The 22558-nt window shown below is 31.6% G+C and overlaps 2 protein-coding genes and 2 pseudogenes across 2 annotated transcripts; 1 reads left to right on the top strand and 3 right to left on the bottom strand.

The window, feature by feature from the left end:
* Positions 1-233: 233 nt before the first annotated feature.
* On the bottom strand, positions 234-1086 carry LOC107627768 (mitogen-activated protein kinase 9 pseudogene; annotated as a pseudogene).
* Positions 1087-1246: 160 nt separating this feature from the next.
* On the top strand, positions 1247-8144 carry LOC107627767 (stem-specific protein TSJT1-like). Its single transcript, XM_021116263.2, has 5 exons — positions 1247-1324; positions 5522-5701; positions 7477-7535; positions 7643-7883; positions 8010-8144. The coding sequence occupies exons 1-5, from the start codon at positions 1247-1249 to the stop codon at positions 8142-8144; spliced, it is 693 nt and encodes a 230-aa protein (XP_020971922.2).
* On the bottom strand, positions 6879-9751 carry LOC110269027 (uncharacterized). The gene is made up of 3 exons (XM_088503859.1): positions 9301-9751; positions 9008-9084; positions 6879-8755 (listed from the first exon to the last, which is right to left on the bottom strand). Exons 1-3 carry the CDS (start codon positions 9491-9493, stop codon positions 8627-8629), a joined length of 399 nt encoding a protein of 132 aa, XP_088359985.1. The 5' UTR covers positions 9494-9751; the 3' UTR covers positions 6879-8626.
* A 10323-nt stretch (positions 9752-20074) lies between these two features.
* LOC107627766 (DEAD-box ATP-dependent RNA helicase 36-like) lies at positions 20075-21286 on the bottom strand (annotated as a pseudogene).
* Positions 21287-22558: the final 1272 nt, after the last annotated feature.

Below are 22558 nucleotides of genomic sequence, written 5' to 3'. Positions count from 1 at the left end.
TTTTGGACCACCTACAATCACAAAGCAACACCAAAGCATTCTGGCGCTTTCTCGTCAGAAGTTCATCCTTCGCTCTCTCCTTCTCGAGCTCTTTCCTCTTCTTTTCTGCATTAATCTTTCGTTTCTTTTCTTGGATGAGGTTCAGACAATACACGGGAAGAAACATCATTCTAAATATTGGAATTCATGAAGATGAGTTGAGATTGATATAGTTTTATCATCAGTGGATTTACCTATCCGGAAGGAACCATTACTACATAATTAGCTGCTACCTGTAATTACAATTACAGTTACATTACATAAGGTATATTACCAAAGGAGTGCATATAGAAATGAAGTTGCATTTGGTTAGATACAAATATGATTGCGGCATGTCATATGGTTGGATATCAAACTAGACTTTGAAAAACTAACCCTTGCAATGGACTCAGGTGGAGGACTGCCAAGCAAATCGGTCATGAGATCCAATTGGTGCACCACATTTTTACCCGGAAACAATGGCTTTTCATTGAGCATTTCTGCAAATATGCATCCAATGCTCCAGATATCAATTGCAGGGGTATACTGCACAACACAAGGTAGAGAGAAGCTTACTTTAGGGATATCAATGGCAGTATGAACTAATTATAAGAAATTAAGAAACCTAATAATACTTGTATGTATATATTTGAGGCCTCGAAGAAGTTGGTACAAGAAAAATTGGTGATGCTCAGGTGTAAGATCATCGTTTGCCTTGATTACTTGATGAAGGTCAGATTCCATCAACTCAAAGACAACGTAGATATCCTTAAACTCTCGACGGGAAGGAGGAAGCATAATATGTTTAATTTCTACTATATCAGGATGGCGAAGCAAGCGCAGGAGCTTAATTTCTCTTAGGATTCTTGTAGCATCCGATACATGTTCAAAAACATCATTGATTTTCTTGATTGCAACTTTTTCCCCAGTATGAGTATCAATGGCAGAGCCCACGACGCCATAACTTCCTTTCCCGATGACTTCGTGGATTTGGTATCGGCTTGCCTCTCCATACTTAGTGAAAAACTCAGCTTCTGCAGAACCCTGTTTGATAAGCAGAAAATCCATTAGGGTCTAGGGTCCAGGGAAGAGGACAACAGTACACAATGCCAATGCCAATGCCAATGCTGTGATCGGGAATGACAATTACAATTACAATTACAATTAAAATTACAATTACAATCTCGAGAAGAAAGGTTTGAGATCTGGGACCTTTTTGTGGGGATCCATGGAAGAATGTTTGAAGAAGATCTTGGTAGGGACTTTGAGGGGCTTCAATCCAGAGATATCAAAGTCATCGTCAATGGTGAGTTCAGTTTCTTGATTGCTAGTGGGAATAGAGGCCAATTGTGCCCCCAAATCTCTCACCAACAACACATCGAAGCATTAGAATTGGGAGGTGCCGTTTGACTACTAAGTATTTTAAGAATAACATTTCTCCCGTTCTTAGTGTAGTAGGAGGAAGATTTGAGGAGCGGCGATTTGAGGCAAGGCACCGCGAGGCGCCATGAGACAAGGCGGGACGAAGGGATGCAATAGGCAAGTCGGACGAGCGGAGCAGAACAAAGCACCTGTGGGCGACGCAGAGGGATGACGACGACGCCATGGAAGACGGCAGCAGAGTGCGACGGAGGAGAAATCTAATTGGAACTTAGGAGAATAACCTAGGATAGTTAGAGTTCTCTGATTTTGGGGGACAAAAATATAAATGGCATTTTTGGTATTTTATAAAAATAGAGGTGTTTTTAATTAAATTTTTTGACTAAATTATGAGAATATTCGATTTTTTAATGGAATATTCTGTTATTTCAAACGGTTTTATGACGGTAAGGACTAAATTGAAAAAAAAATTAACGTATAGAGACACAATTAAAAGGAAAAAAAGTATAGAGACCTAATTAAAAATTTCGCAAAACTATAGGGACCAACAGAGTAATTAAACCTAGTTTATTTGTAGGCTATAATAAGGCAATAGTAGCCTAAGCAATAGTAGCCTCATCGAATGTAATAAAAAATCAGATATTCTTGAGACAGTAGATTTTAGTAATTTTAGTCGGTAATTAGTGAGTATAAATATTAAATTATTTTTAATAAATAAATTTTATTAATTTATATATATTTTTTGATAAATATAAATATAAATTAACATAAAATATATTTTTTATTTTTGAAATTTGGTAAAAATTTTAAAAATATCTTTAAATTTTATTTTATTTTAATTTTGTTCTATAAATTTTTAATTTGCATCAAATATATTCCTAAGGTTAATTTTTCAAAAAATTTAAGATTAATTTAACAATAATTTATAAGATCATCTCTCAACACAAACAAATTAAATATAATTTTCATGTATTATTGTTAGATTAGTCTTAAATTTTTTAAAAATTTAGTTGTCAGGAGTATATATATTTGATGTAAATCAAAAATTTTTCGGACAAAATTAAAACAAAATAAAATTTAGAAATTAGATATTTTTAAAATTTTTAACGAACTTTAAAGATAAAAAATATGTTTTACCCTATAAATTATGTTGATTTATAGATGTTTTATATATATAAATTTTTTTAAATATAAATATAAATTATTATTAATTAAATATTAATCTAAAATAATAATATTTACGAATTATCTAACCAACATTGTTAATAAAAAGGTGAATGCTACCCAACCCCCTCTAAAATAACATGTAAGTTACCCTTTATTATGTGTCAGCGCCAACGTCATCGCCATCTACTGCCCTCCCACACAACCTCTCTTCCTAGTATAACCAGCACCTCTTTTAGTCTTTTTGCCATGGATCACTTCTTATCCACATAATTAATGGTTAATTTGGTTATTAAATTTTTTTATTAAAAAAATATATCTTTATTTAATTACGTGATGAAACATATATTTATATGTAAACTATAATATAATAAAATAAATCTATTCAAAGTATTTAAAAGTATAATTAAAATCATGAACATACAAATATAATAATAAAATTTGTACTCCAAACAAATAAACATATTTTTTATCATACATATATTATTTAAAAAATAAATATATTATTAAAATTAATAACAGAAATTTAAAATGATAAAATACAACTTTTTTACCGTATTTTTTATAGTATTTTTATTTTTTTAATTTTTAATTTATTAGTACTTTATTATCTAATTAATAATTAAACAAATTATTTTTATGAAAATTTATTTTTTGTATTATATTAGAGAAGAGACCAATATAACAGTTTAAAAAATAAATTGTATAAATATTTAAGAGATAAATATGAAATACATAACTAAGTAATATTTAGTTTGGTTATTAAATTTTTTTATTAAAACAAATCTTTATTTAATTACACGATAGAACATATATTCATATGTAAAATATAATATAATAATTCTATTTAGAGTACTTAAAAGTATAATTAAAATCAGATAAAACATATCGTACATAAATTATTTTTAAAAAAATAAATTGTTAAAATTAATAACACAAGTTTAAAATGATAAAATCTAACTTTCTTACAAGTATTTTTATAGTATTTTTATTCTTTTAATTTTTAATTTATTCGTACTTTATTATTTAATTAATGATTAAATAAATTATCTTCATAAGAAATTATTTTTTGTATTATCTTAAAGAAGAGACCAATATAACAGTTTAAAAATTATGTAAAAATAATTTTTAAATAAAAAATAGATAATATTAAAATTTTTAAAATAAAAATAAATTATATAGATAGATATTTAAGAGATAAATATGAAATACATGTCTAAAATAAATAAAACAGACAAAAATAATTCTCTATTTGTCAAGAGTACTCCTATTTTGTTTGTTTTATTTATTTTAGGTATGTATTTCATATATATCTCTTAAATATTTATACAATTTATTTTTTAAACTACTATATTGGTCTCTTTTCTAATATAATACAAAAAATAATTTTTCATAAAAATAATTTGTTTAATTATTAATTAAATAATAAAGTACTAATAAATTAAAAATAAAAAAAAATAAAAATACTATAAAAAATACGGTAAGAAAGTTGAATTTTATTATTTTAAATTTCTGTTATTAATTTTAATAATATATTTATTTTTTAAATAATATATGTATGATAAAAAAATATATTTATTTGTTTGGAGTACAAATTTTATTATTATATTTGTATGTTCATGATTTTAATTATACTTTTAAATACTTTGAATAGATTTATTTTATTATATTATATTTTACATATAAATATATGTTCCATCACGTAATTAAATAAAGTATATTTTTTTAATAAAAAATTTAATAACTAAAATTAACCATTAATTATGTGGATAAGTAGTGATCCATGGCAAAAAGAGACGTTGGCTATACTGGGAAGGACGACGAAGTTATTGGCGACGGAATTCAACGACGTGACTAAGGGATGATGCACTAAAGAAAGAGAGGTTGTGTGGGAGGACAGTAGATGGCGATGACGTTGACACTTCTTGTCATGAACGTGACTGGAAGGAGTGGAATGTGTTTCAATTAACGGTAGTGGAGCTTTGATAAATCTCAAATAATAAATTATAAAATAACCCAACTATGGTTAAGATAAGGACCAATTACAATGTGATACATAATAAAGGGTAACTTACATGTTATTTTAGAGAGGATTGAGTAGCATTCACCTAATAAAAAGGGTCAAATGAAATTATTATGCGGCAATTGCTTTTGCATGCTAATCTCGTTTATTTAAAATTTAAATGAATAATCACAATTCACAAATGAAAAACTGAAAAAGTACTGTACATGGATCAAACTCGAAAGCGGTTTCCAATGTTGATTTTTATGCATAACACTGTTAACAAAAATATTGAGGAGATAATACAAAAATAATTTAAAATAGTCTAAGTTTTTTATTCGGCACTCTTTAATTATTATTAAAATAAATAAATAATTTTAAATACAATAAATATATAATTACAAATATTATGTATATAAAATTATAAATATTAAGTTAATAAAATAATTTTAAATTATTATCTTTTTAACATTATTTTATTATTAACTGTTTTAATTATGCTTAAGTTTCAATATCCTAATTCTACCTTTTATAATGTATTATTAGTAATCATTAACAATTTAAATGAAGTAAAATAATGCTAGGAAATAATTCACAAGTGACTATAGTTAATAAAATCCATTACAATAAATTATTATAAAATTATTTTTTTTTTAAATTTAATCTGTTAAAAAAATACTTAAACAATTATATATCTATCTATCACGTCTCTTAACGAATTTTATATAGAATTTTCTCTTTTTTATACATTTTATGCTGAACTTTTTTTTTGGGGTCAACAACAATTAATAGGATTCTGAATTCTGATAAAATTTTGTAAAATGCTCTGATAGAATTTTGGAAGGAATCCTAATATTCAAACACGAATGAGTCGTTGATGATTTTGTCTGACCTAGTAAACACCATTAACAATGGGAAGCAATGCTAATCCTGTTGTCCAATTCTGTTGTTCAACAGCAACGACATTCATTGGATGATGAAGAGGAAATCATAGGCTTTGAAGACACAGATATTCAAGCTGGGATTGATAAATGTTCACGAAGTCTGATGGGAAGGATAATGGTTGTTCGGCTCTTTAGTGCAGAAACTATAAAATCTGCCTTGTATGCATTTTGGAGACAACTTGAAGGTTTCAAGGTGCAGAGCTATGGAGGGAATATTTTTCAGTTCTATTTTGATAATGAGATCGACGTAACCAGAATAGAGAGAGGCGCCCGTGGTTTTTCAAAAAATTCATTATCAATATTAGATGCTGGAAATAGGAAAAATAGTAGAAGATAGAGATTTTGATAATGTCCTTATTTGGATACAATTATGGGAACTCTTTGAATATTACAAGACAAAGAAGTTAAGAAGAAAGATTGGAAGGGCTTACGGTGACGTAATTGATGAAGATATTTTCCATATCTCCAAAATTTTAGTTCACAGGATGCAGAATGTTATAGAAAGTGTTATAAGCGCTAATTAGAGTATCTTCATCAAAAGAAGATTCATTAGTGACAATATTTTCATTGCACGTGAATTTATTTACTTTATAAAGAACAAAACATATGGATTTCAGGATTTAGCCTTGAAATTAGATATGAACAAAGCCTATCATAGGGTGGAATGGAGTTTTATATAAGATATTTTAAAGAAAATGGGTTTCTGCTAGAAATGAATTAGCTGGTTAAAGGAGCGTGTGATGACGGTTTCTTATTCTATTACTATAGAAGGATAACCTCATGACTTTTTCAAGCCATGTAGAGGGTAGCGTCAATGTGACCTTCTCTCACTACAAGAAAAATCACTTTTAGCAGCCATTTATTTTGCTTTTAGCGGTAATAAAAATAGCCGCTAATACATTTACCGGCAATTAGACATTAGCCGTCTTATGCTTTGCTGCTAAAAGGTTTTAGCGGCAATTATAACATTTGCTGATAAAGACTTTTTTAATGGCCGCAAAAAATATATAAATTTTAGCGGCCATTTTCTTGGCAATTTATATAGCCACCAAAAGTAATTCTAAAATTGCAATGTATTCATTTTTAGTGGGCATTGTTATTGCCGCCAAAACTCATTTTACTGGCAATTTATATAGCCACTAAAAATAATTCTAAAATTATAATGTTATTCACTTTTACCGACCATTACTATTGCCGCTAAAATCTTAAGACTTTTTTTAGTTATATTATACTCATTTTCTTATAAGCAATGAACTACTTTTTTTAGAATCTCAATTATTTTTGCTAACAATTATTATTATTATGAATAATATAAATATAGTGAAATTAATTACTACAAAATGAGATATTTTATTAAACTCAAAATATTAATACATAAATTTCTCTTGAAAAGTAATAAATCATGTTACAAATCTAAACAACAAAAAATATTACAAGCCTATAAACTCAAAATGAGATTCCAACAGAGTTGCCATCTCCCCTTCTATCTCAACAGTAAGATCCATCATCCTTTCCTGACGATCAAATTTTCCTCCACATTTCATGCATTTTATCTACAAAGTATGAGGTGCATGTGTTTACTCTCTATAATTCATAAGGAAAAAGACCCTGCAACATTTGTAAATGTAAGATAAAATTGCACAAGGCACAAAAGAACATATAAAAATAAACAAAATAAATAGAAATTTGTTCAAGAAAGAACCTTGTCACTGTGAAATAGCTTCTTAACATTTGGTTGAACTCTTAGTATTTTCTCCTCCAGAACTATTTTTATGTTACAAAACCAAACACAAATACATTTGGTAATATGAATGAATTATACATTAAAAGAGAGAATAATATATGTACTTTTGGCAAGGAAGCCAGTGGCTCCAGTGATGAGAATGGTCTTATCCTTAACGAAGTGGAGTATGCTTCCCAACTCCATTATTGAAACAGAACAAAGAGAGCGAGAAAAATGTATGACACGTTGGACATGATGCTTTACTAGCTTATTCCCCTCTAAACCAGCCCTCCATTCATCAAAGGTATGTCTCAAAAAAAGAAGAGAAATTACTACCTTTAAAAAATTCATGGCAAGACATAATGATTTAGGATGTGTACGTTTGTTTCAACTTATGTTGCATTGTGACAGGTTGTTTAGTGGTGTGGACAACATATACTGTGTGTTCTTGGGGAGCTTGCACAACCTTAGCATGCTGAACAAGCAATATGGGCTATCAAAGGGAACCAATGAGGCAATGTTCATCTTTGAAGCCTATAGGACCCTCCGTGATAGAGGTCCATACCATGCTGATCAAGTCCTCAAGGAACTTGAGGGCAGTTTTGGATTTGTCATCTATGACAACAAGGATGGAACTGTTTTTGTTGCTTCTGTGAGTTTTCATGTTCCTTTAATTTCTGAGCCCTCTAAAATATTAAGTAGTAGAAATGTGTGATTTTGATAATATAGTGGTGGTACTAATTTGCTGACACATGTTGTTTTGTGTTTGAATATATAGGGTTCTAATGGCCAGATTGGACTCTATTGGGGTATTGCAGTTGATGGATCAGTAGTTGTTTCTGAGGACTTGGAACTTATCAAAGCAAGTTGTGCTAAATCTTTTGCTCCCTTCCCAACTGGTATGCAAATTTAGCTAGAATGCAAAATCACTTGTATGTTGTTGTCACTAGTTATAAAGTAAATAAAAATTGTACATCTAAATAGTTTTGAAATAAAGTAATTAAACAAATAAAATTTACTCAAAACCACTTAATTTTGAACTAATTTGTGCCGGTAAAATAGTCGTACCTGTGCAACATAGCGTGTTGGTACTTCACAACAAGATTTCCCGAGTCCAAGAGCTGTGCAGTTAAGTTATTTGAAGTTTGGAGGGATGAAGATATGTTGGATGACCAAACAACACTAGTGTTTGCGTCATTGAGAACTTAAAGAATTCCCTTGTCACTGAATTTCAAGAGTCCGGACGTGCTTTGAAGGGGTCTTTCTCTATTGGCCACCCACGCTACTGTCGGGTTTCTTGATGCATCTCTGTACCACACACCCAAATACCGACTTGTACCAGTTTTAGGATTGAAGAAACCCAGTTCAAAGCTTCCATCAACTGAAACTAAGGTCTCACCATCTCTCATAGATTGACCCGTTCCCAACTGATATGTTGAAGTGGAAGTTCTCACGCAAGACACTAGAAAGAACCAAATAATTAACATACTGAACTTGCCTACATAACTCAGGAAGGATACGAACCTATTTTGATTTAATAAAAAGTCATTATTCAATAAGAGTCAGGTAAACAATGATGAACATTAGCAAATAAAATGCATGATTGGTGAGTAAATAATAAAATTATAATAATGTAACATGAAAGAACTTCAAAGTTTCTAAGTTTGGAATTTCCACCTGCAGGAAAGAACCAAATACAAACTTTGTTACTCCATAAATATAAATTATCTTATTTGTTGCAATAAGAACATATCTTGGGAGCACCTCTACTATTACCATCTCTGCCTCTGCTAAAACGCCCTCTTTCCCTACTATTATTTCCAGTGTTGAATTGATACACATCTCTGCTAAAGCTGCAATTGGTAAAATTTTTCATGTTCAAAAATAAAGCAATTTCCCTGAGTTTCTCACAACCGCAAATTTGAAATCCTATGTCAGTTGCACAATTAACACAAGTATTAACAAAAATTAGCAGTAGCATCTTCAAATTTGAAAGCTAAAACACTCAAAATTGCTGACAAATAAAATTGGGAGAGAGAGAGAGAGAAAGGAGAAGAGAACTGCCGAACCTTTTCGCGAACATGCAGCGCCGGAATTGGAGGAGATGCAGAGAAGGAGGAGCTTGGAGAACAAGAGCTCAATCTTGAAATTTTGCAGCGAGCATCTGGTTAAGAAGCTCCTCAACCTTCGCGTTGAACTTCCTTGTCGCCATTGACTATGCTTTTGAAGATGAAAGTGATGCCGGTTCCACCGTTGCGACATAGATCTGAGACGAACGAAGAAACGAAGACAGCAACGCGGATCTGAGGCGGAGGATGAAAATAGGAACAACGATGCAATTTGAATGATGGACGATTGTCGGTGATGGCAAGGTCTGCGGCGGTGGTCTGCGATGGAGGGAATGCTTGAGGTTGTGCCGTTGTTGGGTGGGAGAGTCTTTTACTATGTGTTGGCAAATGGCAATTGATGAAAGAAGATGATAAAAATAAAAATAAAATAAAAAATTAGTGGCAATAATGATAATTGCCGTTGTTGATGGGAAAAAATTAGAGTTAAAATAGAAAGACAGTAATAATTTAGTGGCAATAGTAATAATTGCCATTATAAAATATAATAATAATGGTAAATGTATAATTGCCACTAAAATATAACTTAAATAAAATTAATGGTAGTCATTGTATTATGGCCACTAAAAATTTGTCACTAAAACTAATTTTTTTAGTAGTGTCTCTATTTATTTCTTTTTTGCATAAATAGCCTGATCCATCTACTCCATAGAGGAGAACAGAGACACAAAATTGTGGGTTTGAGACTAAATCGCAAATGTCCTATTATCAACCATCTTTTCTTCGCAGATAATTCTATACTATTCAGTTAGGCTATAGAGGAAGCTTGCCATAACTTAATGAATGTCTTACACACGTATTCATTACTCAGTGGTCAGATGGTCAATCTTGAAAAATTCTCTGTGTTTTTTAGCCATAACACACCATCCAAAGTAAGGCAAAAGTTAGCAAGAATCCTTAGTGTTCCTCACGTGGGTAATCAAGATAGATATCTCGGATTACCAGCTGTAATAAATAGGACGAAGAAGACTACCTTAAATTATGTTAAAGATAAGGTTTCTTAGAAGCTGTAACATTGAAAACAATCACTGCTATCAATTAGTGGGAGGGAGGTCCTTATAAAAGTGGTGGCAACAGCCATCCCTATTTACACTCTTAGCTACTTTAAACTTCCAGAGACACTGCTGGAAGAGATTCACCGGATGTTGTTATAGTTTTGGTGGAGTCAGAGGGATATGGAGAGGAGGATGCATTGAGTAAAATAGAGTGTCATTTGCAGACCAAAATCTCAGGGAAGCCTGAACATTAAGGACCTTAGAACTTTCAATCTAGCTATGTTGGGCAAGTAGGGATGGAGATTACAGACAAAGCCTAACTCGCTGATTCACAAAGTCTATAAAAGCAAGTATTTCAGATATTCTGATTTTCTAAGGACTGTAATTGGAATTAACCCTTCATGGGGTTGGAAGAGAGAAAAGTTAAGAAAAGGGAGTGAAATGGAAGATAGGTAATGAGCACTTTGTTTGGATATGGGAGGATCTATAGATCAAGAATCAGTCAGTGCTAGCTACCCAAACAATTCTAACCAGGGACCCACAATTGATATGGGTTAATCAACTCATAACAGAAAGAAGACAATGGAACCAGCAACTCATAATATATCAGTTCAGTTTAGAAATATCACAGATTATCCTACAGACTGAAATTGATGAGGGGCAAGATTTTGTTATCTGGCCATGGATGATGGGAGGAAGCTACACAGCAACTTCAAGATACGAATTGGCCCACCAATTTTATCACAACTAATGCATACTCAATGTCAGCAGAAGAAGCTCTAGATTAGAACACTATTTGGAACCTGAAAGTACAACTCGAAATTAGAGTTTTTTGTGGAAAGTAATGGATAGGGAATTGCTAGTGAGCCAAAGGATCCACGAAAGGATTAGCACTATTTCTCCATATTGCTGAAGATGCAACTTAGCTGAAGAATCTGTTCACTATTCTTTGATTAGCTATATGCAGTCTCAAAGTGCATGGCTCTGCTCTGGAATTGAAGCCCCTAAAATACAAAGCGACCAAGAAACCTGGTAATGGTGGTCTGAACTAGCCGAAAAGATGATGTACAAAAGGAACAATCAGATGAAGACGAGAGAAGCTACAATTTGATATGGAAAATTTAGAAGGCGCGTAACAAATTCATTTTTGAAGGAGAAGCTTTAACCGGATATCACGTTTGAAAATTGGTTAGGAAGAGTGCAATTGAATTTCAGAACTCCTTAGGTTTGTGAAAAGCAAGTCGAAGAAGCTGATGGATGGAACAAGAACTTCGCTACTTGAACATTGCACCTAGTTACTTTATTCTTATTTATTCCTATTTTGGTTGTTCCATTATGTCTAAAGCTATGTTGGGAATCCCCTTTTTGTCATCATGTGAGGTCTAGAGAGTAGACCCAAAAATTTTATTTTCATAGAATGAAAATCTATTACCTTGGATTAAAAAAAAAAAAAAACAATGAACTCTAAATCTTTGTTAGATGATATAAGCTCTAATACTATATATTATAAAATTATTTTTTAAAAAAGTTTAAACTTAAAAAAAATACATAAATAATTATATATCTATCAATAATACAAATTGTTCCATATCTAATTTAGTGACCTAGCCCCATAATTAATAATCTCTATAATTTTTTTTGTGGATATCTTTCCTCCCTTGTTCTCTCCTATTCCTCTTCAGTTTATACTCCTCACTTAAAACTCGTTAAGATTTTATTGATAGATTTGATTCATGATTTCTCCGAGTCAAACATGAATTGCTTAATTATTAATTAGAATAAACATAATCAATGTGTAATTAAGTAGGTCTAAAAATATTCTTAGCCTATGATACTATTGAAAGTATTCTTTTGCTCTGACAATATCTTTTTCTGAATTCCTTCTTGATTATTACTGTGAGGTGGTCGAGCAAATGGACCTTGGACCTTTACTATTAGACTCCTTAGGAACAAATTTTATCAAGCTATGTTTTCAAAATATATATTATAAATAAAATAACGGGCAAATCACTATATTAAACTATGGTGAGGAAATATTTACAAAAGTCAGCCAAATTAAAAACTGGTTCATGAATTAACCAAGAGACATTTGTATATAGTTCGAATCTATCTAATTCGAATCATACTTATTCGAATTACACACACGCACACACCCATTAATTTGAATCAACCTGATTCGAATTACACCGAAGCACGCATTTCTAAGTAATTCGAATCTGACTGATTCGAATTACACAAAGATTAATTCGAATTATACTGGTTGGAATTATACAGGGCCAGGCGTGTATAAATATGGCGTGAATGTGAATTGATCTCATTAGAGTGTGAAAATGGCTAGTGAGGAGAGTTTTGTAGTGTTGGTTCATCACAGAGGATCGATTAAGAGGAAAACACGATCTGGTGTGAAGTTCACCGATAAGGATCCTCTCAGTATTTTTATGAGGTCTACGACGAGCTATGATGACCTTGTGAATTCTATACTCCAGAAACTTGGTCTGCAAGGCGTAAAATGGGTTAAGAAGTTTTTTATCGCATTCCGATCTCAGTGCTGCAAGATATCGTGAAGTATGATTGTTTCACGATCGGTAGTGATGAGGATCGGACTTGCAGGTCATGTTTCATTGTCATCGGCAGTTTCCTGAGGTTAGGACACCTGAGCTGTTGGCGAAGTTGGTTGATGTGGTATCTAGCTCGGGGGGTTCGAACCGAAATACCCACACTATATAGGCACAGTAGCCGATTCTAACTCCAGACCTGTTGGTGCATCTTCGTCCGTCCCTGTGAATGAATCTCTGGTCGAGCCTGTCGCCTCCCCGTCGTTCGCTGTGAATAAACCACTTGCAAAACCACTAACAAAACCCCTAACAAAACCACTAAAATAAACCACTAACAAAACCACATACATTGTCACTAACAAAACATAAAAAATCGGTCACATACAAACTTTACCAACGTCACTTACCATCAAAACCACTAACATAACGTATATAAACAAATGAATAAGTTACTTAATCCCACTTTAAAAAAAAAATACGTACTAAGCTTATCGTTGATGACCCCGGCTATATGAAGAACATCCTGCTTGAGCCTTTGTTGGAGCGAATTTGGGTCGTTTTCCTTGAGATTTGGTGGGGTATGATAATGGAAAAGTGGTTCGAATGAGGTTGGTTCGAACTCCTTTTATAGCCGAAGCAAGTGTAATTCGAAACACCCCAATTCGAATTACTACTAGAGCCAAAAAATGAGTAATTCGAATTAGCCAGATTCGAATTACTTAGGAACGCGTGCTTGGGTGTAATTCGAATAAGGTTGATTCGAATTATAGGGTGTGTGCGTCTGTGTGTAGTTTGAATCAGAATGATTCAAATTACATGCAAATAGAGTTCGAATTAGGTAGATTCAAATTATATAGAAATGTCTCTTGGTTGATTTATGAACCAATTTTTTATTTGGCTGATTTGTGTAATTTTTTACTCTCCTTGACTTATTTAAGTGATTTGCCCTAAAATAACTATTAATTAAGTAATAAGACCTATTGCAGTTCCGTTATTTTTTCTTGAAGGTTAGATCACACTAGAAGTAGAGGAAGGAAATCGAGAATAGGTCCTCTCAATTTTTTATTTTATTTAACCGGATAAAGTATTATTTTTTATTATATATTTTATAGATGAAATAAACAAAATATAAAAAAAGTATTAAAATGTTAAAAATTACACTTTACTTTTTTAATTGAAAAAAAAATGAGAGAGTTATTCTCGAAGAAATTCTACTTATGCTTGGGAGTCTGGTGAGGGCCTCTTAGCGTGCTCCCCAAGTCGGCTGAAACTGTTTAGGCCTAGGTCATGAAGGTGCTTTTTTGGAGCATTTATCAGATTTGCCGAGGATCATTTCGTAATAGTTCTAATGTGAGGTGTCCGAGCAAATAGGTCTTGAATTATTTTTTGTTATTAGACACTAGGAATAATACCTATTGCCTTATATTTTCAAAAATATATGTGAAAAATAAAATAAGTGTTAAGTAATATTTAAAATAAAAAATTATTCACATGAAAATAACTAAGCAAATAAGAATAATATAATTATAATGGTTATATCTCTAATACATTCTTTCAAATAATTTTTTTTTTAAAATTTGATTAAAATTTTACATAAACTTTTTTTTTCTTTTAATTTGTTTTATATTTACTTCCTTTTTTATTGGAGTCTAACGATAACTGAATTCTAGATTTCTTTATTATAAAAATTCTGATATCAAATTAGAGATTAGTTTTTCAAAAAATTTAAGTTGGTAGAATGGAAGGAGACTAATAAATAATTATATGTCTAAAACACTTCTCATTTTCAGTTAATATCATATTTTTAAAAAAAATAAATTGTAACTTTCATTTTCTTGCACCGATAAAATTTTATATTTATCAACCTTGTGTGATATCCAATATGCTATATAAGTTTTGTCACATTAAAACAACATTATTATATAACAATGACCATTTCTCAAAATGTATCGAATTCAAGAGGCAATCAAGCTTAATAAAAATAATAAAAATATATATCCTTCAAAAATAACTCTTCGTAAAACGAGGGGAGACAAACAATATTCTACCTATTCTAAAATCATATTGCGTATATAGCATTAAGAAAGATCTTAGGCCTGTATATGGCTGCATAAAATCCAGTCTTTCATAAATTTGTAGTTCAAATAAAATAAAAGAAAGAAACATATATATCATATATGGCACATGCATTAATATCATTGTTGATTATTGGAATTATTATTTGTACTGTGTTTATTGAATCTCAATCGTCTAATAGTCCTGTTCGTGAGGAGTTTAGGATTAAAAGGTGTATTGAAGATTGCAAATATCGCTTTAAACCTAGTATTGTACTAATTGGGGACTGCATTAAGAGATGTAAAGCTAGGTTTGAGGAGAAGACTTAGTCTGTGGTAAGTATATATACGAGTCTTTATGATTTTTTTTTTATTTTCTGAATTTGAGTCTTTTTGAGACTATATTAACGTATATATAAATATATTATGTATGATAAATTATTTTCCACATTTTTATGAGTATAGAGTCATTAATAAGTCAGGACAAAAAACCCTAAAATATTCACCTAAATTTGTAAAATAGAAATTTAAGCAAGTCATGATGCGCAAAATAGCACCTAACAATATGTGAAGTTATTATTTGCTGCAGGCATGTCAAAATTGAAATTTAAATAATTTTTTTATTAAACAGAAGAAGATTAATTTGAGCAGTTCGACCAGACCAGAAAATCATGATTCACATTTTTCAAGCCTCTGCAGTATGTATGTGTATGCAGTGCATATATATAATTAGCCCTTGAAGACTGAGAATTGTACAATTCAATACAATAAACTTGTAGCAATAATATTTCAGCATAGTTTCATTTTTCTCTGATTTCTTATGCAGACACACACACTCTTTATTTGTTCCTTTATCTATTCTTTCAACGTCTATAATTTCCATATAATCTAAAATTATATATTTGTTAATTTAAAATTATATAATTATTCTAACGATAATTAATAAATATTAAATAAAATAATTTTAGACTATTTAAATTATTTTTTTATTATCTCTGAAATATTATTATTATTTTTTTATACATAATACTATTAACTACTACGTACTGTCATGTGCTTTAATTACGATCAAATTTTAATATCCTAATTCTACCTTCTATAATCTATCAGTAATAATTAACCATTTAAATGAAGTGATTAATGTCAGGAAATATTTCACAAGTAACTGTATAAAATACATTAAAATAATATTATTGTAAAATTATTTTTTTTAATTATTTAAACTGATAAAAAGGAGTATATAAATAATTGGACAATTCATTTAAATAAATTGTTTCACCTTTAAAATTACGAAAATACATTGTTTCTAAAACGAAGACGCAAATGCATTGTTTTACATATCTATGGAAACTGCTACTAGCAGTAGCGGTTTATACAAACACAGATTCCGCTACTGCCAACTGCGATTACGTTGCCTATTCTCAAAGGCTACGCTTTTCTGCACTAAAGGCTACGCTTTTGGCGTTTGGGAATAGGGTGCGCTTTTCATGTGATGCTATCCAGGACCAAAGGCTATGCTTTTCAGTTTCCATTTTTACCAGAATAGGCTACGCTTTTCAGTGCTACTGCATCACTTGTAAAGTATAGCCACATTGTATACCATAGCTACTATATATAAGTGTAGCCTTAAGTCCCTCATTTTTTTTAATTTTCTGTATAACCATAGCTACTCTATATAAGTGTAGCCTTATGTTCCTCATTTTTTTTTATTTTCTATATATATATATATATATTCTAATAATTTTTTGTGCATAATATTTAGTAATATGATTACATATATAATTCTGTATTTTTAATTAAATGAGTTAAATATTATAAAATAAAAATAAATACATAATTATACTAAATAATTTCTTTAAATAATAAAAATTATCTGTAAATAAAATATATTTATAATGATCCAAAAGTACTAATATTCATACATCTCACACTAAATTAAACATAGCCATATCAAAATAGGCATGAGACTACTTAGAATTTACTACTAATACTCTACGAAAAACTAAAATATTATATTCTATATAAGTATCTTCTAATAAAAGTAATTAGTCTACCATACATGTATCCATTCTCAACATTACTCCATCTTAACCCATAAACCACAATGATAAACAGCTTAATCTTCATTGTCATCCTCAATATTATCCTGCATAATTATATAGAAAAGTAATTAGAAAAATATTTATAATAATATTCGCAATTATAAAAATTAAAAAATCAAACTGAAAATAATTAGAAACCAAACTGAAAATAGTTGTATAAATTATCAAAACTATGTCAACTTAAAAAATAAAGTTAGCACAATTTTTGGTGCTGCTTCAGTTAGCACAAAACTAGAATTACAACAACCAGAATTGCACAAACAATTTTCAGCTATAACAATACAACTTCAAGTATTAAAGTTTCAATAAAGCCAATAACATATAATTTTCAGCCATAGCAATTAACTTAACCATATGCAAATATAAGAGGTATAACATATTATACATATACCTAATATATTATACATATAAAAAAAGGAGGCAAAAGAAATCCTAATATATTATTATTTATTTTAAATAGGAATCTTAAAGTGTACTTTGGTTTTAGTTTTGCAACTGCGTTCTAAGAATTTAATTTTATATGATTTTTTAAAAACCGACTACTGATTTAGTACACTTCAGAAAAACAGCAAGCAGTAACCACTTAGAAAAATCATATAAAATCCATCTTTGGTTGGATTCTCCTAAAGTTTGGTGTGGTTGAACCAGACTTACCCATCTTTCACCCAGTTCAAGTCCCAGAGCATTTTCACTTCTCTAAAAAAAATTATGCCTCTCGAAATATAGTTTTGTTTTAAGAAAAGGGTGCTGTCGCATCAGTGAACAGTCCTGTTTCCAGAAGACACAACTTTCTCTATAAAATTTGAATTGTCCTGAAATTTGAACATAAAATACTATACATCCTAATATTTCATTCTTCTTTAGTTTTACCTCCAAAGAGTTTCAGAGTATTGAGATATGTGGTTTTGAAGTTGCTGTTCCAGAATTCGTACAACATTATTTCTGCAGAAAATGACCATTTTCTAAAAATTATATCTCCCAAACCACACATCTAAAATTCTAAAATTTTAGAGGAATAATCTAGACATCTTAAGGTTTCATAGAAAAATAATTTCACTCATTTTGAGTGGCTAGATTTCTCCCAGTTTTATTCACAAATTGCTGCCCGAAACTGCATAATTCTGCAACATGTAACCTTAGGTTTTGAGAGGTCAAAAATTGATTCCTAACTTTTCACTCACTCTAACATTGCATTCTAACTTTCTTTTACCTATTGTAACTTGTTGGAAAGATTAAATCAGTCCCAAGTGCTCAGGATTAATAAGTCACCATTTTTTCGTCACTTTTCATATTTAAGCATACTCATATAAAATCAACAATTTTTGCATTACTCAATATAGCAATCCAGCCACAAATTAAATCACTCAAACAATTCACATATATTATCGTCAATTTACTGCATCATATATACCAAATAGACCAGCATCATCTCAAATAATCATTAGCATGTATCATCAATTAATTCAATCATGAAAATTGGCTTTTAGCCTTTCAACAAATTCTGCACTCTAACAAACAGAATTTTCAGCATCATCATCATTCAATAAATCAAATACAACATCATTCAATTAGTCGCAACCTCAATTCTATTACCTCGTTCCCGTGGCTTCTCAGCAGTATCACTATCATCACTCCCTCTAAACCAATTTGAAGCACCAAAGCAATTCCCAAAGCTGGACAAGATATTTCCAAACTTTTGAAATAAATCATGTAATCCCACATTATCTATGGATTTAGCTAAGTTCTGCCACAGTACAAGAAAAACAAAAGAATTCACTTTAGAAATGATATGGATCATGACATATGATTAAGTATGGTGTATCAAAGCTGCAAACAAATAGACATATACCTTAACAAAAACATTCCCTCTGCCACTTTTCCTCACATCAGGATCACGACGAGACCACATGACCCTTATCACTTTTTCATGTAGTAAAGAATGACTCTTCAACTAAATTGCACGACTTGCTATTCATGAAAATCAAAGACAACGAATTAAATTAACAGTAATTAAACTACATTAATTAACAAGATAACACTCTTAATATGCAATGATTTTATTTTTTCAATCCTTTTTAGTTAGTGAAAACTTAATCATATGTCTTGCACACTTCAATACATTTGAGATCTGAGTCTTAAAGATAAATTTGGACCTCAAAAGTCAAAACCAAAATCACCCAAGGAAAATCTACACTGTATGTCATGTTTATAACAGTTGCAACAAGCAACTCCCTCATAGAGGTTTGATTATGTGCATCTTATGGCAGCTGAAACTCCTCTTGGCATCAAATGGAACCCAAATATAAGAACAAAAGCATGACAACTTTTGAAGTTGAATAGATATTGTTACTTAGAACCATAGAAGTAACTCAATAATAATGAGATCAGAATCTAAGTTTGCATCTAAAGTAACAACTGTAATTGTCCCCTCATGTTGTTGCCAACCTACAAAATCAGAGTTAATTATCTCTCATCTAAACCCCATAAAAGTCAAGTTTGTAAGCATGTAAGGATCTACAAAAACACCTCTCTAGCAAATAAAATAGAATCTAAGAACAATAACATGAGCAAACCAAGTTCTAGTAATCACAAAGCAGATACAAACAATTCACTCCATACATAGAAAAGGAAGAAAAACACATAATTCATACCTTGATAAGAGCATCGAATTAGAAGAGTAAAAACCTCTTCGGAACTCTTGGAATCGTTATCACACAACAAAATCCTAACCTTGCTTCTGTCAATGAAGCCATCACCGCCACTCTTACTGTTATTACCTCCAACACCGTTGTTATTACTCTCTTTGTTCAAATTCAGCTCCTCCCTCTCCATCTCACAGGAAAAAAGAAACACGAAAAAAGAGAAAAACTTTATGTTAAAGTTGAGAAATTTGAACACTAAAGAACCTCCACAGAAACCCTTCTTCCGAAAACCCAAATTATGACAGTCACAATCAATGGATCAAATTCAAAACCAAAATCCATCATAAGAGAGAAAGTTCACTAATGTTATTAAGAGAGATACCTGCATGTAGAGATAAATACAATGGTAGATTGGATGTCCATATCTTCCATTTTTGATAAAATATGCATCAAATATACCTCCTTGACCTTTTTAGGGATGAACATAGCCTGTTGCTTAAGTGTTTCTACAGTTTTCAGGCCTTCATATGCCTCGTAGACATACAGTCTATCCTGGTAACGCTCAGACAACTTTGCAGATTACTTGTGGTTGTTGCAGAAAAGAACAGATTTTGCCGATTTTCTGGTAAGCACTTAAAGATAAATTTCAATTCCTCCTGAAAACTGACATCAAGAACTCGATCTACTTCATCCAGGACAAGGAACTGCATATAAATATGAAGGTAAAGAGATGCATAACATTTAGATATACACAATGTAGTTCCATATATATATACACATATATAACCTATGTCCTACCTTCCAAGCTTCTGGGACACAGTTCTACACTACAAGCCCTCCATACCTCCATTGAAAATCACAGCATCATTAACAGTAAACTAGAACCACAACAACATCAACACCAAAACCTCATTATCCATTAACAAAACAAAAAAACATCACGATCATTAATACATAGATTAAAATAAATCCACTGAAAGTTGCTTCCTAGAAATTTTCTGACTTTTAAACCCTCCTATAATTTAAAAATTGCAATTGAATTCTTCAAATTAAACATTTTTTTAAGCAAGTCACTCCTCACAAACAGTACTCATAGTTTGAGAAATTATCGTTAGACATTGTGAACAATCACATATTTTTAGACTATACAAACACGAAAGAGTAGAACCTAGTTATTACCTTAGTTCTAGCAAAAACTAGAGGAATATCAGGATTCTCGAGCAAGGCCTTGATCTTCCCCGGCGTGGCAATAACGACGTGGGGCCTGGCAGCAAGCTCCTTGGTTTGCTGAAGCATGTCCATGCCGCCGACAACCACTGCAATGCGGAGGTGGAGGCAGGAACCGAGGGCGCGGAACTGCTCTGGTAGCTGGAACGCCAGTTCCCTAGTGGGCGTCACCACCAACGCGAACACACCGAACAGGTGCTCCGACAGGCGGTGGAGGATCGGGAGGGCGAGAGCGGCGGTCTTGCCGCTTCCAGTTTCATCGATGCCGAGCACGTGGCGGCCCTCCAGCACTCGCGGGATGCAGCGAGATTGAACACGCCAGGGACGCTTCAAACAGGACAAGAGAGCAAACATTGGCGAATGATCGAGGGCCCTCGAGAACGACGAACCATGAGGATTGCGAACGATCACGACGAACCTGGTGCCGATCTTGAGCGCGACAAGCGGCGACGGTGAGATTGATGGCGGCGCAATGGAGGCTAGGGTTTTCACATCCTTTCAAGCTAAGGGAGAGCTGCGAAGATGGACGGATGGCAGCAGAAGCGCAACTAAGGGAGACGAGCAGACAAGTGAGACGGTGACAGTGGCGCACGACGACGAAGAGCACAACGACGGGGAGATTGGAGAAGCGGCTGGGGTTTTGTTATTTGGTGCTTTGGTAGGTGAGAAAGAATGACCGAATGAGAGAGACAGAGAGTGCAAAGCTTCGATGATGAAAAGGAAACAAAATAAAATTCCACTAAGTGTCATATGGCTATTTGGCGTTTTTACATTAGGCAACGCTTTTAAAGCGCACCCAAATCATAACAAATATGTTACTCTTCAAAAGCGCTCCTTTTGTTATGAAAAGTGTACCCATAGATATTAACATAAGGCTATGCTTTAGAAGTGACTTTTATTGTATCTAAGGCTACACTTTTTAAATGATGCCATAATTGTGTTTCCTATTCTCTTATAGAATAGGCTACGCTTTTCAAATGTAGCTTAAAAAAAGTGTGGCTGAATGGGTGTTTTTCTTGTAGTGTAATCCGCGGCTGGCAGCAGCGGATTCTGTGTCTGTGTAAACCGCTACTGCTAGTAGCGGTTTCCATAGATATGTAAAACAATGCATTTGCGTCTTCATTTTGAAAACAATGCATTTGCATAATTTTAAAAGTGAAACAATTTATTTAGGTGAATTGCCCTAAATAATTATATATCTATCATGTTTTTTAACAAATTAAATTTTTCTTAGATTTTTTTATTCGTTTTGTATTAATTTTTTTTTGAATAATAAAAATAAATTTTATATTTTTACTTTTAAAAATTTAAATAAAAAAGAGAAAGGATACGAATGATTATATATTTATTATAAAAAATTAACCATTAGCCATGGATCGTAACTAATTGGTGGCCTGATTCATGATTAATAATCTTTTTCCAATATTTTGTCCTAGTTTTTTCTTCTCTTAGATTTATATTCGGTGGATTTTAGTTTATATTTCTCATTAGAGTCTCATCAAAATTTAATTAATAATTTTTAATTTAATTAATTCATAAATTAATTTCATTATACATTCAAATCTTTTTAGCAATTAAATTTAATTAAGTTGACTTAAACGTAACAAAACTCACTCACACAACATA

Source organism: Arachis ipaensis, chromosome B2 (genome assembly GCF_059453495.1).
Source record: "Arachis ipaensis isolate K30076 ecotype BB chromosome B2, ASM5945349v1, whole genome shotgun sequence".
Lineage (NCBI taxonomy): Eukaryota > Viridiplantae > Streptophyta > Magnoliopsida > Fabales > Fabaceae > Arachis > Arachis ipaensis.
Note: the sequence above shows the minus strand (reverse complement) of the source record. Positions and strands in the feature narration are given on the sequence as shown.